General features: G+C 45.9%; 1 protein-coding gene across 1 annotated transcript; it reads left to right on the forward strand.

Annotated features, from left to right (window-relative positions):
* Positions 1 to 3,420: 3,420 nt before the first annotated feature.
* bsk146 (brain specific kinase 146) lies at positions 3,421 to 15,423 on the forward strand. Its single transcript, XM_041962921.1, has 5 exons — positions 3,421 to 3,505; positions 12,002 to 12,267; positions 12,373 to 12,575; positions 13,162 to 13,353; positions 13,433 to 15,423. The coding sequence occupies exons 2-5, from the start codon at positions 12,096 to 12,098 to the stop codon at positions 14,195 to 14,197; spliced, it is 1,332 nt and encodes a 443-aa protein (XP_041818855.1). The 5' UTR covers positions 3,421 to 3,505; positions 12,002 to 12,095; the 3' UTR covers positions 14,198 to 15,423.
* The last annotated feature ends 1,055 nt before the right edge of the window (positions 15,424 to 16,478 follow it).

Below are 16,478 nucleotides of genomic sequence, written 5' to 3' on the forward strand. Positions count from 1 at the left end.
ATGAAGTCCCATTATCTGTAGCAGAGAGAATGGAAAGGCTAGTTAGCTCTTATATTAGAAAATGGTTGGGTGCTCCCAGGTGCTTAAGCAATGTAGCTTTGTATGGGAAAGGAATGCTTCAGCTGCCAGTATCCAGTCTAACAGAGGAGTTTAAATGCACTAAGGTTAGGACAGAACTTTTATTATCTGGGAGTAAGGACATGTTAGTTAGCAATGTGGTTCCGAATCCTTCTGGGGGAGGAAATGGAACCCAAGGGCAGCAGTGCAGGAGGCAGAGGCAGCTCTTAGGCATGCAGAAATAGTAGGAAATGTTCAATTTGGCCGGGGAGGCTTGGGGCTTGGCCCAGGCAAACCAGTGTGGAATAAAGCAGGTCTAAAGGAGAAAAGAAAGCTTGTAGTGGAACAGGTGCGTAGGCAGGAGGAGTTGTTAAGAGGGGCAAAAGCAGTTGGTCAAGCCAAACAGGGACAATGGTTGAATTGGGAAGGTGTTGAGAAGAGGAAACTTAGTTGGAGGGACCTGTGGAATATGGAGGAAGGCCGTATTAAATTTCTGATAGGGGCGACATACGATGTGTTGCCAACCCCGCAGAACCTAAGTCTCTGGGTACAGGGCGATCAATCGTGCCCACTCTGCTCAGGTACAGCAAGTTTAAAGCACATTTTGTCAGGTTGTAGAATTAGCTTATCACAAGGCCGGTATACATGGTGGCATAATCAGGTGCTGAGAAGCTTAGCCACAGGCATTGAGGAGAGAAGGAAGCAGGTGAATTCTGGAAGTTCTAGAAAGGAGAGGTTAGATGTGCAGTTTGTTCGAGAGGGGGAGAAAAATAGAGCTGCTAAGTCAGGGAGAAAGCAGGGAGGTGGCTGCCTGGTAGGGGCTGATGATTGGCAAATGCAGGTCGACTTGGGAGGACAGCTAGTTGTGCCCCAGGAAATAGTTTATAGTAATCTGAGGCCAGACATTGTCTTATGGTCCATGAGTAAAAAGACTGTGTATTTTATTGAGTTAACAGTCCCTTGGGAAAATTCAGTGGAGGCAGCTTATGAAAGGAAGAAGACTAAGTATGCAGATTTAAAGACAGAATCTGAGCAGAGGGGATGGAAGACCAGGGTCTGTCCGGTTGAAGTGGGGTGTAGAGGTTTTGTTGCAGGGTCAGCTGTTTCACTGTTGAGGGAGCTGGGAGTGCATGGGCAAAATTTAAGAAAGACAGTGAGGGAGATGTCAGATGAGGCTGCTAGGTCTAGTCAGTGGATATGGATCAGGAGAAATAATAGTAGTTGGGGGGTGAAATAGGGACAGTGGGGGGGCAGGCAGAGGACATGCATGCCTAACCCGGCAAGAGAAGAGGTTAAAGTCTGAACAAGACACCTCTCCTCTGCTCTGCTTTCCCCGCCCCATCTTCTCGCTCTGCCAATAGGAAGAGAACCAGGAAGTTTAGATAAGGTGGGGGTGTGGCCAGCTAGAGTCTCTCTTTGGGACCATGCGGCCTGTTCAGGTGAGTTTGCGTGGTAAGACACAGAGTTGGCTTGTTTTTTGATCTTTTCGGTTGTTTTCCTGTTTTGTCTGCTTCTTGAAGGAAATGTTAGGGTTTGTTATCCTGCTCTGTTTGCTTTTTGAAGGAAATGGTAGGGTTTGCTGCTTCTTGAAGGAAATGTTAGAAGAGGCTGTTAAATCTAGTCTGTGGTTTAGGCCTCCACCTTCAGCACCTTCTAAATTTTCCACCCCCTACCCGAACAAGGGTCTGTATCCAATCCCTACTTTCATCTTTTGACTCTACCTCTTTATTTTCTATCCCCTACCCAAACCAGGGTTTGTATTCCCACCCCGCTTTTTCTTGGTGCAGTTGGTGAGAGGCAGGGGTAGATGATGGTAGTGTGGCAATCGGCAGTTACATGTGGCATCTAGGCCTGTGGTAGCATTGTAGCAGCTAACAATAGCTAAAGCGGTGAGAGTATGATAGTATCTTAGCAGTTAGTATTGGTAGCTAGCAATTAACATTAACAGTATAGGTGAATCTAGCGTTATTGTCTTCTTCTGTTCCTCTTAGCAGGTAGCGGTTAGCACATAGCATTAGCTAAATGGTAGCATCGGAACTGTATTGTCTTCTTCTGTTCTTCCTAGCGGTTAGCAGTAGCATTAGCAATAGTTAAATGGTAGCATCGGTACTGGCCACTACCTGGAGCATCTCTGGGTCAGTTGAACGTGGCGGTGCTGTTTGGATTGTGTAGGAGCAGTGTGAACTGGCACTTGGGGGGGTGACTCTGGGACGCCGGAGTTCACTGCCTAACCTCCTAGAGGTGTAGTGGGACTAAGTAGGCGAAACACTGTTGAAGGGAGGTTTCCACCTGATGACCCCCAGAGACGTGTTAGGAATCACTGCTCTTTGGCAGGTATAGAGGCAGATTAGAGCTCCAAGGTTCTTCACTGAGAATGAATCCTCTTTTTGAGCACAAGTATCTTGTGTTTAAATTAACTGATGTTTTGTCAGAGATACAGAGACTCATACTGAGCCACAGTCATGAAACAGAACAGAGATGACTACCAGGTGATATTTGTTTTTTTCCCACAAAAACACATTTTTATTAGAAGTGGGACTCCTCTTGCCCTGTACAGATGCCCCCTCTGTATTGCACTTATGAGGCATTCATGTGCAGCTTGTAAACTCCACTTCTCTTAAATCAGAAACAAGAAGTGAATTGATCGAAAATATGACAGAATCGAACTTGCGACACAACAGTTAAACAGTCTAAAAACCAAATGGCATCTATTTTTATATAACCTGTATTTCATCGGGTAAGACCCACTGAGATCGGAATCCAACTTATCTGCACTGAGCAGAGGTTGCAAAATATTAAAGGTGGATTGTAGATTATTACATGCAGCTGTTAAAGACGACCTACAACCAGGCTACACAAAACTGCATCATCTTCATACCAATGACGATTTGTCCCATACACATCACCACCTCAGTTATTTACAGGGAGAATAAAATGGGGGCAAGCACTGACTTTTGAGGCATGACAAACTCACAAATTATGGAAATATTTTGGGGAAGGACCTGTAGCCTACCAGCCTAACAGTTAATGGCATCCCTGCACCTGTGGTGATATTTCCGGCTGTCCCTGAAGGCAGCATAGTCTGTACGGAGACAGCGAGCAGCGGCAGCTCCCGGCGGAGCAGCGCTGCGATTGGCCAGAGCGGGTAGGAGGGGGAGGGCTTTATCTGGCGCTGCGCTCCTCTGCCGCCTCCCCTCTCCTCTCCTCCCATCCTGGAGGACAGAGCGATGCGGAGACAATAGGACGCAGAGCCGGAGGAGGCTGCAGGATGCTGGGCGCCACATCCACCGTCACACGGCTGCACGGAGGCTTCTCACAGGACACCGACATCAGGCGTTTCTCCCGGCTCACCTGGCCTTAGTATGCGCCCAGATCATCCCGTGTGTTTACCAGCAGCCTTGGCTGACAGGGCGGACTCCACAGCCTCCATATGGGAACCAACTGAAGGGTGAGTGGCGGAATAAACCCGGATCAGCGCTTCATCTATCCTCACCTGCACCCTGAGCAACCCGGCATCTGACTCACCAAATCATACTGCAGTGACTGGGAGAGCTGGGATGTATTACACTGTGCTTTCTTATAGATAGTGCATGATCGATTAGGCCTTTTCTGTGTAGTAGCAGACATGAAAACAATGCTGTGATTGGTCCTTAATGGTGTGTGTGTGCGTATGTGTGCGTGTGTGTGTGTGTGTGTGTGTGTGTTGTCCCGTTTATCTCCAGCAAACAACAAAAATGCAGCTTGCTGGCGTTTTAGATGGTTAACGATATGTCTGTGATGTGGCATTTGTGTTATTGATCACAACACAACCTCTTGCACCCCCCCCCATCACCACCCTCACCATCACCTCCACCATCACCACCTCCACCATGCATGCCATATGTTGGGGGCAGCCAGGTATCTGCAGCAGCGTGCGTGTATATGTGTGTGTGTGTGTGTGTGAATGAGTGTGTGCGTGTGTCAGCAGTCACACTGTGGGGACTTGCCTGGCCTATGGAGACAAAACACGTGTCTCTATAAGGAAAATCATTCAATTTTAGGGTGAAGACCTGGTTTAGGGTTAGTGTAAGTCTCCAGGAAATGAGTGTAAGTCAATGTAATGTCCTCTGAAGTGATGGAAACTCGGCTGTGTGTGTGTGTATGTGTGTGCTTGCCTGTCACTCAGCTCTGAGCTCTGTTACACTAAGTGGCGGTGATTTTCCTCAGTGTCAGTGCTGTCTGAGGACACACACTGCAGGTGGGATCCAACATGACGTAGCCGCTGAGGCCGAGCATGTCTGGAGAATAATAAGAGGCCGTGATGTTTACGTCCTGTCGGCCTCAGCCCTGGTGCTGGCTCCTGTGCTCGCTGGGCGTTCTGTGCCCTCCTTAGAAAAATTAGGAAGGCACAGAAACAAACTGCTGACAACGTTGCACTGTCGTCACCCAGAAAACTTTGCGCCATTGAAATTTGCAAGTGTCGTTGTGCAGAAATAATGTAGGTGTGAAGCACTTTGTAATTAATTGCTATTTTAAAGTAATCTACTTTATGTATTCTGGGCCACTGTGGGAGGTTGTCTGATTGTGTGCGTGTGTGTGTGTGTGTGTGTTAAGCCTGAGACACAGCTGATCAAAGTGGGTTTAAGCTTCTTGATGGCACGCAAATGCAGACACATCACACACACACATGCACGGATGCACGCGCACACACACACACGCTCGACTCCAGCATGATGAGTCACAGATCACAATGTAGGTCACATACACACTCCGGTGTTCAGCGGTTCTCGCCACCGGGCGTCTCGCTGGCAGCGGTGGTAACTTTGCCTGGGTTTGTCCTCGTCGCGGCTCTTTTTTTTTTTTTTTTTTCCCTAGGATGGCATCATAGCAAAATACAGCTCTTTTGTGCTTTACATGAGACCAAACTCTTCATATGTGTAAAAGAATAAATAACTCATCCATTATGATTTTAATTACTGCCTGCTTGGGCTCATTCATTTGGACAGCCAATCTGCAGAATGCTCACATGCCCTACGGTTAAAGAGTTGGACATCATGGGAAATACCTTTAGTCCCTTCTTGCTGAGAGTTAGATGAGGAAATCCAGACCACTCTCGTATCTGTATGTTAGATATGAAACTAGGGCCAGGAGAGGATTGGCTTCGTCTAAAAAAATCCACCTACCAACTCCTCCAAAGCTCGCTGACTAACACAATGGATCCTGTTTATTGGATCCGTGCACCAGGCGAAATGTAGAAACAACACTCTGCGGCTTTACAGGGAGATTAGCGCTGGAACTATTTCTTGCCCGCACTTAGTGATGTCTTGGACCCTTTTGCTGCTGGTTGCCAGGCAACCTAATTGTAAAAGCAAGAAGTGTTGATTTTACCTTTAGGCAGAGCGATGCTAGCCTTTTCCCTCTGCCTCCAGTCTTTCTGCTAAGCTAAGCTAAGCTAAGATAAGCTAAGCTGCCTTCATATTTACCGTACAGATGTAAGAGTGGTATCAACCGTCTCATCTAAGTCCTTCAAGGTGTTTGTTGTCTTTAAGGTGTTAATATTTCCAGTCTGAACGACATGACGTGACCCACATCGCAACTCAGTGTAATCTTTCAAACCCCACGCCTCCAGTTTGTAAGGCAGGTTTTCCATTATAGACCCCTGATGACATCACTGTGACGTCACCAGGGGTCTCGACAAAGCTCCTCCAACCACAGAAGACATAGAACTGTTTACATGTATAAACTCAGTAACGTTGGCTTGCCGACTTTCTTCTTGTTAATGTGAGGAGTGTGAACGTGGTTTTAGGATTTCTAATTGCAGCAAGGTCAGAGGTCAGTGACACGAGGAGGAGGTCTGAGTCGTTCTTTATCTGACCTTTAGATGAAGCTGGAAATGTGGTCAAAAATCTGCTACGCCGGGGATTTGAGTTGCTGTAATGTCAGTAGGTGTTCTTGGCGGTTGGTGCAGGGATCCTGGCCACTCTTATCTCTACACACACACACACACACACACGCACACACACATGCTTGCTGGTACTTTGCTACTCAACGGCCCTTTCATTGTCATTGTGTGCCACTCTCATTATTTTCTCTCCCATACACCACTCCCTGTCAAAGCCTGGTCACACGCACAAACACTGTGACTCTGTGTGTGTGTGTTTGTGTGTGTGTGTGTGTGCAGCAGTCAGTCACTTCTGATCAGCTTTTTGGTAAACACACGACAAATCCTATGTGGGCATTAAATGTAATTGCTCAACGTCTGTGTCGCGTGGGAACAATGCGTGTGCCCGCGGCCCGTGTACGGGGCGAACTGAAAGGTCACTGAAATGGGAAAAGGATGAAGATGGCGTCGTTCTAATTGTTCGAGGGCAGTACGGCTGCATCTGCGGGGGCGGACGCGGCTCTGATCAGGGCCTTGGCTCGCCGAATGTGCTCGGCGGTCGGCTCTGCCCGCCGGTTGCGTAAGCAGTCTGGGATTTGGTCGGCTGCGGCCCCCGGTCGCCGCTCTGTTTCCACAGACTGTCGAACCTGGTGGCACAGAGTGTCAGTGTTGTGAAAGGAGCAGCACCAGGAGGAGGAGGAGGAGGGGGAGGAGGATTTGTGGTCAGCTGAAAGGAACATGGTGTGTTTTGTGTTTGCAGGACGTTGCATTTTAAAGTCTGCAGGTGCAGGAAACAAGGATTGTCATGAAATTGTTGATTTAAAGCCACAAGGAAATCGTTGCCACATGCGTTTTTGGACAGTATCACTGCTCGGGATTGCAGCTAGCAGTTATTTTCATCGGTTAAGCTACTGATTGATTTTAGGATGTAAGTTAAGTCTATAAAATGTCCAAAACTACTGAAAAATGGCCTTCAAATCTTCATCATCTTCAAATCGCTTTTGTCCAAAAGCAAAAAATATTCAGTTTACAATCATATAAAATAGACTAAAGCAGCAATCCATCATTAAAATTGTTCAATCAGCTGACTGATTAATCAACTAACCGCTTCTGATTACAAATGAGGCTGCCATCAGCGCTCTACGCTGCTCTTATGCTTTTGATGCAGAGGGTAAGCTGCTGCGTTGCTTTTTCGTTGCTACGGCGAACATGTCAGCAAAATTGTGTATTACACGATGCAGCATCTTTAGCTTTCTTTCGCTGTCGTGTCTCTCGGCCACCTGAGAAACGAAAATCGTGTAGTGCACAGTGGGATTATCAGAGTTTTTATGCTGGAAACAGCTGCTTGTTGTGCTAAAAAGTGACACCTTTAATACTGCATATTGTCATTTGACCGACTTTTACTATGAAAATATTGACGAGAGCTGCTTTTGGACAACAAACAGGAAGAGGGCGCTGTTCTCCCCCAGCAGGCAGAGCTAAAGGTTTCAGCGATTGAGTGACAGGCATCACATTGGTGTGGAAAACACAGCTCAGCCAATGAAAGCTTTGGCGCCTGCTCCAAACTTCCTGCTACACTGCTGCTTCCAATCATCTCCACCATGTGATACTTCATGGTGACCACAGAGAGAGGTCACAACGGCTGTGTGTTGATATTTAAAAGCATAAACGCCTTGAATGTGGATTAGCTGCAGTGTAAATGCATTGTTATAGGACAACGTGTACATCCCAGCCTTTCCTATCCAATCAGATTTTAGCCCTGCAAGGGGGCGGTCCAGTTATTGGCTCTGCAGTTGTTTCTGCCAAGGATGTGAAATGCTTGTGAAATGCAGCTAGTTGTGCATTGAGTTACATCTATTGTTAACACTGAGCCTATGTGACGCAGCACGCACACACACACACACACACACACACACACACACACACACACACACACACACACACGCGCACACACACACAACAAGCAGAGTGGGATAGCAGACTTCCACTCCACATGAAGAGCCGACATTTGTCCTGACCTGATGACTCATTCAGCTATGTGTCGAATGCTGTTTCTATATAAATACAGATGCAGCTCTCTTTGCGGCAGACACAAACAAACACACACACACAAGTGCACGTGTGGGCACACACACGTATGTTCATCTGAGCTGTGTATAAAGATATACGGAGAGGGTGTGTGACGTCTGCTGGGAGTGTCTGTTCTGAACGTGCAAACACACACACACACACACACATACACACAATGATGATGATGTAGAATCTCCTAAACATCTATAAAAATACAGTGATGGTAGTTTATGACATTCACAGACTGTCTGTGTGTTTGAAATGTTTGGATCAGCCAGTTTACTGCCTCCATGAATCATGAAATATGTGAGTGTATTTATTTTGCCTGGTCTAAATGTTATCGATAATATTGTTTTTCACGCTGACGAGAGCACCTCAAGCAGCTCAAAGTCCTGTTTCTTGTGTTGTTCCTGTGGATTGTATCACCCTTCGTATGCAGGCCAGCATGTGTGTGACGGACAGCAGGTGAAATCAGGCTGTGTTTACGCCCATGAAACGAAAAGGTTGAGTGGCCTGCAGGTGTAATGGTTACCATCGCGCTGATCGTTATTTTAATGTAGTTAAGATCCGATTTAAGGTTTACTTTAATTTGGCGGTGTCATCCACCTCCCAGGTAATCCTGGGAACATTCACTAAAATCAATAAGACAATGAAAACAGTAGAATAGTCTGCACTGGTTAACTGTACGAGTGTCCAGGCTTCATTCTACATAGAAATCAGGAAATCTGGAGGACCTGACTTCACTTGGATATGTTGTATTATCGTACCACGTCATGCTTTAATTATGCAGCATGATGCATTGCAAAACATTTGACCTCATGTCATGATATTTAGCGACAACAGGAAGGTTAGCCTTGTCTAGCCTGTAGCTACTGAATTAAGAGGCTGTTGATGTTAAATCACTGATCATCATTAATTCACTTTATGGGCGAGTGACGATGTGTTTCTGTTGTATCTTCATGCTGTTTTCATGACTCATAATCCCCATTCCATTTAGCTACATTTTATTTCATTATGCTGTAACCCCCAGAGTAAAAATCCTTTGTGACAGTGACAATCCACAGATGTAGCATCACTTTGTGTGTGCACCTGAACACGCTGGCTGCAGACGTGACAGCCACAGGTTTGCTTTGCAAAAGTTTTTGGCAACAGCAGCTGGTGCCAGTAAACTAGCCAGTAAATAATAAAATGCTGCATGTAAAGGTAAATGCATATGACATAATAATGAAAACAGAGGTATTTAAAGTGACCATTTATTTAGCAACAGTAACAATGCAGTTTGTTGAGACAGAGGCAGCAGACTGACTGAGCTATGGCGTCACAATTTGATTGACAGCAAGCTGATGTTTAAAATGCCAAATGCTGCACCTTTAAAGCTCCTCTACTGGAACTGAAAAACTCATCTCTATTCATTAGAATTACATGTTTTTTTAAGTTTTCCCCCTGCCTAAAAATAGCTTGGATTAATGCCACATCTTTGCCTTCATTTAGTGCACCTGGATGTGCGAATGTGCAATTAGCCCCCTCCTCTAGCTCCAGAAGAAGAGCAAACTGTACAGGGGCCCTCTAGAAATGCAATAATAGACAACAAGAGCCTTCAACTTGATTATCACGAAAGCTCGACCCTGCAAGCTGATGGTGGTTCCATTGATGTGCGTCGTATGAAACCCTGCCTGTCTGAATCTTTGTTTCTGCATCTCTCAGGCAGAAATGTAGCATATAAAAAAACACCATATGGACTGGAACTGGTCTTTAAGTGATAGTAATGATTTAGAAACATGAAGATTTTAAGAATAATTGTCTTAACTCCCTCTGCAGAACACACACACACACAGGGACACACGTGGTGCTGCATGTATCCTGCAGTGCTACAGTAAGCACTTCTGACCCTGGACAGGAACAAATAGCCTCCTCTGTTTACAACCCCCTGCCCTGCCTGCTGTGTGTGTGTGTGTGTGCGCGCGCATGTGTGTGTTTATTACATGTGTCCAAGAGCTTTTATTTAAGGCGGAAAGCCTGCTGCAGTACATCCTCTCTGCGCTGCCATTTATCACCAAAACTGACTCATCCCTCCTCACCTGCTGGTGTCAACTGCTCTTCCTGTCCGCTTCACACAAAAAAGATTACACCCCCACAGAGGAACACAGAGGCCTGTGGAGGGGATGACAATGCACTTCACCTAGCGCGCCGGTGTGTGCGTGCTTTGTCACATCGCCGGTGACTTGAAATACGACAAAGCGGGTTATGAGTGCTTGCAGCTGCTCTGGCTGCTCTTTTCCCGCATCCCGAAAAGAGATTTGACTCGCCAAAGGGTTTGGGGCGAACGTCAGATGAATGTCATTTGTTTGCAGATTGTCGGGGATGCGTGTCGACGATGAACATGGCAGCAAGTGCTGCCGGTTTCCCTGCGAGCGAAGCAGATTCACAAGTGTCTCCTCAGGGATGGAGGCAGGCTGCTTTCCAGCACTTCAGGTTATGTAATGAGCGTGTGAGTCTGTACATGCAGACTGTATTTCTTCCACGTGTGCCTGGATCTATAGAGGGTCAGGACTTGGCAGTTGCTCAGGAAGAAAAAAAGAAGGCAATCACTAAGAATAATCACACTGCAGCAGGGAATGGATTTGCTCGAAAGGACTGTTATTGGCTGTTTGTGCGTGCGTGTGTGTGTGTGTGTGTGAGAGAGAGAGAGAGAGACTCAGCTCACAGCTCGGCTCTGGCATCCCCGTTGGCGAGTAGCATTTAGAATGACTTAAGCCTTCACTGCAGATAATTAGCATTTTCAGTGACTATCACACTGCAGATCAGAACAGACTGTGAGGCGCAACGTCGACGGCTTGTTGTCCATCTCTGACCTTGAAAAGCCAACAGAAATGTCAGAAATACACTCTCCCATCTACATCCCTTAAAGGGTACATGTCGTGCAAGTGGTGCATCCCATGTGTTTGTTCAATGCGTCCATACCTTCACAGAAAACTGGTTTTATTATGAAATGAAATACTAATGTAGCTGCCAGCCCTTCACTCTCTGGATGTGGGTTGCAGCCATTGTATGAAAACTGATCATTCGATGTACATTTGCTCATCGATGTTATTGAATTCCACCATATTAGTGTAGATTTTATATTTTATATCAAGATCGTCTGGACATTTTATTTTGTGGGGTTGTTCAGATAAAAAAAAAAGGGTTTCATTCCTTTAATGGTCATTGTAGCTGATATTAATGATAATAATAACACCAACAAGGACAAGCACGGCCTTGTCATCCTGCCAAACACGCCTATCTCGCATCTTGTTTTGTTTTTTTTTCATTATTCATTATTTATTTTGCATTATCACATTTCACATGTGAAAAGTCGGAGAACCACAAATGCCTACGTGTAAATGTATCACATAAAGTATATATAATACATATAATTCATTACATGTGAAAACTGTTTTTGTGACTGTCAAATGTGGAACTTGTAAAATGGTTTTCCACATGATAAACATGTGTAATCTGTTCACATTAATTAGTCTTGTTCTTAATTGTATTAACTTATTAGCACATTTCACATTTTATTTATCTTTTGCAGTTTGTAATCTTTAATAATGCAGCAACTAATAATCTAATATTAATAATGATTCTTTATCATCATATGGTGTAATTATTATTATTATTATTACCGTGGTTCTAAAACAACAATATTAAGGGGTAGATTGCAACAAAATATTGCAGAAAATTTCAATATGGTAGTTATAGATTCTACACAATTCCCCATTGATAGATCATCTATCGATGATCAATTAAGATCAAGATGTTTGGAGGAAACACAAATCATGACAGAGAATGTTACAGTGTTGTACCACAATGAATTATGCAAAAGTGTCCATGAAACTATGGTTATTTAGATGTATATGTTTCCTATAGCACATGAAATTCCATCGGTTTCATTGTAATAACAAAACTACAGATGAGAATAAAGATTCTTATCAGTCACCACATTAAAAATGTGTGTCCTCTCTTGTTTCTGTACAGTGACACCAGGTGTTAGCTGCTGCTGCTCTTGTCCTCCCTGAGCGTCCGTGCCTCCGTTTTTTCCCCCGGTCCATCCCCTTAAACGGTTCCCAGAATGAGTTCGTCTCCGCTGGTGTCTCGAGCCAACATGGACATCCTGGACGAGCTGCAGCTGATTGCAGCCCAGAACCTGGAGAGGCTGGAGGTCAACAAGTACTATGAGGTGATCAGGGAGTTGGGCAAGGGCACCTACGGCAAGGTGGACCTGGTCATCCACAAGATCAGAGGTGAGGGGACACGCACACATAACATGCTAACAGACAGCAACAACCTGCAAAAAAGTCCACAGTAGCACCAAAGTCTGTGATTTTTCTTCCATTTCATACTAAAAGGTACAAAAATGGCGCTCAAGTTCCTAAAGAAGAAGACAACCAAGCTGAAGTCGTTCCTGCGGGAGTACAGCATCTCGCTCTACCTGTCCCCCTGCCCTTTTATCATCAACATGTTCGGCATCGCCTTCGAGACGGACGAGTACTATGTGTTCGCGCAGGAGTACGCTCTGGCAGGGGACCTCTTCGATATCATTCCTCCACAGGTGCTTATTCTGCTTATAGCTCCTTTTCCAGAAATGAGTCTTCTCTTGAGCCTGTTGACCTTGTGTTGACTCTCCAGGCGTGATCGGCCTCGTAGGAACTGAACCACTGATGTTGAATTTGGCAAATGAATTGTCAAAAAAGACAAGAATTTACACCACGATTGGATTTTTCCCATGAGAACATTTTAATTTATGCTTTAATCACATAAAAATTCTATTTTTAGGGACTTAGATTTAACTTGATCGCACTGACACACAATTCAAATGCACAGTCGGAAAAGAAAACAAATACAAGTAGGGTGCGGAAGATCTCAGCATGATCCTGCCATCTGAAATCTTGAATGAGATTTTTAATGTATTTTTTGCACATCATTACGTTTGTATCATTAATTCTATTTCAGTCAGAGACAGTTACGTCAAGGACCATTTAAAGCTTATGATCGTGCAGTTAGATCTGGCCATTCTAGTCACGTGGTATCCCAGCAGCCCATGAATGAGCCACTCGTGGTGTTGAATGGCATGAATGAAGCAGCTGCGAGTGCGACGTCAGTGCAATGCTCCATTTTCTCTCTGTCCGCTCCTTCAGGTTGGTCTTCCCGAGGCAGTGGCGAAGCGCTGCGTGCACCAAGTAGCCATCGCTCTGGACTACCTGCACTGTAAGAAGCTGGTCCACAGGGACATCAAGCCTGAAAACATCCTCATTTTTGACCGAGAGTGCCGCAAGGTCAAGCTGTCTGACTTCGGCATGACGCGCCGAGCCGGCTCGCCCGTGAAAAGGGTGAGTAACGTTTCCATTCCTGACCTCCAGTTCCCTCTTGTTTCAACCGTGGCATTGACCTGTGGGCTGTCCCCTCCAGGTGAGTGGCACCATCCCCTACACGGCCCCGGAGCTCTGCGACGTGTCCCGCCACGAGGGTTTCTGCGTGGACTACAGCACTGACGTCTGGGCCTTCGGCGTGCTGCTCTTCTGCATGCTGACCGGCAACTTCCCCTGGGAGAAGGCGCTGCCCTCCGACTCCTTCTACCAGGAGTTCATCCGCTGGCAGAGGAGGAGAACAAACACGGTGCCGTCCCAGTGGAGGCGCTTCACCGAGCAGGCCCTCCGCATGTTCCGCCGGCTGCTCTCCGTGGAGCAGGACCGCCGCTGCTCCGTCAAAGAGGTCTTCGGGTATTTCAGCCACTCCTGGATGCTGGACGTGGAGAACAACAACGGGAACGGCAACAGCAACAGCGGAGGCGGTGGAGAGAGGGTTAGCGGCGGGGGTGGAGGAGGAGGAGGTGGAGGAGGGGGAGGGGTGCGGGGAGAGGTGGACGGCACCATCTCATCATCCTCGTCCGGAGAGGAAGACGAGGAGCTGCTTGTGGAGAGGATGAAGCAGCAGACTTTATCTCCTCTCTCCCCGCTGTCGCCCCTCTCTCCCTTGTCTCCGGTGGCGGTGGAGAGGGGCAGCGGCGGCGGGGCCAAGGGTGGGATGATGGAACCGAGCGGCGGCCACCACTTCGTGTCCGTCTCCACCAACAGCTCCGTGTCGTCCACTAACAGCTACGATCGAATGCCGCGGGAGAACAGTTCGCCGGGGGGTCGCATGCTGGTGGCTACGCCCATCGAAATCTGCGTCTGAGCGCGCCAGAGCGCTAACGCTGTCACTGACTCACAGCTACACACTTTTATACCTCTCATCCAACCACACTGACGTGCATGCGTGGAAAAAGAAACAAGCAGACGACGAATACTAACACGTGTCCTGTTAAACGTCTTGAGAAAGGAAGAGCACACACACACACACACACACACACACACACACACACGCACACACACGGATGGTATAGTCGTAGGACATTCACATTCCTCAAGAGGAAGGAAGTTTCGGTCAATGTGGCGACTCCGAGAGAAGCCCCCCATCCACACTTTGATTTCAACGATGCGTTCAAACCCACAGGAAAAATGAAAAATTGCTTCCATTAGAGATCCCGTCACTAAAACCATCCGGAAAGAAGACCAAAATGTATTTCTTAAAGCAATACTTCCAGCAAAAAAAAAAAAAAAAAAACACAAACAAAAAAAGCAAACAGGGACACAAAGGCGGGAGAGTGCTGTGTGACCTCTTCGGGACGAGGCCGGCCGTCATTTTTTGATGAAGCCAAGGGACGGACGATTTGTATTTTTCAAGACGTTTCGAGGAAAAGGAAACCTCACGGGATGACGAAGCGAGCGCGCGGTGGTTTTAAACGTTTCACGTGTAACGAAGGTGCGAAAGCGCGAGTGTGTTTGCTGTGCGTGTCGCTGTGCGTTCGTATGAATCCAAAAAGAAGTGGATTTATTTTGCTTTGAGAATTTTGTTATTTATTTGAATCTAAAAAGACTACACACTCTATTTTTTCTATTGTTTTTTTTTTTTTTTGTAAAGCAGCTTTGGTTTATTTTCCGTTCGACTTCTCGTTGTAATTTGATGTTCTGGCTTCGCTGTGCCAAACCCACTTCTCTGTGCAACACGTTCGGCTGGCTGCCGTAGACGCTGGTTTGAGTAGTTGTATATTATGTATGAGGTTTAACCGGTGGTCTTCAGACCGAGAGAAGGCTTACGATGTCTCTGTTCTTCATGTCAAACATATCTACTTCTCTAGCGAAAGACTATTTTGTACTCACTCTTGAAATTCTGTTTTCTTTGACACTTTTCCCAGATGAATTCTGTTTGTATCGCTTCCGTTTTCTTCCGAGCTTCTAGCAAACTGTTGCTGTCTGAAAAAGAAAACGATCACTTCACATTTTCAATCCAATCCGAAGAAGAAGAGAAAAAAAAAAAATCGCAGGAGACGTCAAAGAGTCGCCTTTTATAAACTGCATGAAGAGTAGCTCAAACTTACCTTTACGAAAAATCTGAACCGGCTTTCCCAAAAAAAAAAAAAAAAAAAAAAAAAACGTGGAAAAAAAGGATAAAAAAGAAACGTAAAATGTTGTGATGTGGAATTTTTGCCGTAGCACAATTTCTTGCATTATGTCCCAGAGTGAATATTGCCGTCATGACCTCCTGAGACATCCTAGGGCTAAAAAAAAAAGAGATCCGAACAATAGTTTCTATTCAGTGTGCTGTGTTTGTATTGCTGTTAATGTCGTGCACATCTTACCACCTTCAGGAACAGAAAAAAAAAGCAAAGCATGAGGACAAAGAGCGAGAGGCTTGAATTTAAATCACAGGTAGGGAAATAAACAATGAATTTTAGAAGAGATTTTTGCTTCTAAATTGCCACTTTTAGTGAAGTAGTGTGGCATGGATGTTTTTTTTTTTTTTTTTTTTTTTTTTTTACCAAGTTATAATTAACAGCAAAAAAGTAATCTGTTTCTTTCTTTGACTCATGAATATTACCTGAATAATTTGAAGAAAAACAAAAAAGCATCGGATCATGCACAGGAATGGGCGTTTCGTGTGTTGCTTTCCGGACATAAATCTGCATGAACTTGTATGTGCTAAAGCTCTGTCGTGAAAACCCGCTCTGTGTTTCTCCTGTCACAAGCTGTAGTACTCTATAGATGTGGTATAGCTGCGAACAACATGTTTCTTTATCTCGTGAGAGTCACCAGCCTCTCGCCCGACTGAGGATCGGCTCGGCTCGGTTCAGCCCTTACATAAACCATTCGGATCGGGGTCGTCAAAGCTGCTCCCGGATCAGCGAGCGAGTATGCAAATTACTACATCTTGTGACAATCTCTGACCTCATCGGCAGCCTTCTGACTCAGTACAAAGGACAGTCCTGATACGGACACTGTAGCCGTGCTGTTGACTATAGCCGCTCGCTCTCCATCGACCAGCTGCAAGCAGCGCTGGCTCTGCAGCGTTGACCAGATTCAGCTGCTGAGGCCGTTCACATGACCCAAGAGGAGATTTCATGGGCCTGTGCATTACC

Source organism: Chelmon rostratus, chromosome 21 (assembly GCF_017976325.1).
Source record: "Chelmon rostratus isolate fCheRos1 chromosome 21, fCheRos1.pri, whole genome shotgun sequence".
Classification (NCBI taxonomy): domain Eukaryota; kingdom Metazoa; phylum Chordata; class Actinopteri; order Chaetodontiformes; family Chaetodontidae; genus Chelmon; species Chelmon rostratus.

Excerpts from the sequence above, each read along its gene's own strand:
- bsk146 (XM_041962921.1), top strand. The coding sequence starts at position 12,096 with ATGAGTTCGTCTCCGCTGGTGTCTCGAGCCAACATGGACATCCTGGAC. Across the intron at positions 12,268-12,372 it reads GGTCATCCACAAGATCAGAG|GTACAAAAATGGCGCTCAAG; the intron begins GTGAGGGGACAC and ends TCATACTAAAAG. Across the intron at positions 13,354-13,432 it reads CCGGCTCGCCCGTGAAAAGG|GTGAGTGGCACCATCCCCTA; the intron begins GTGAGTAACGTT and ends TGTCCCCTCCAG.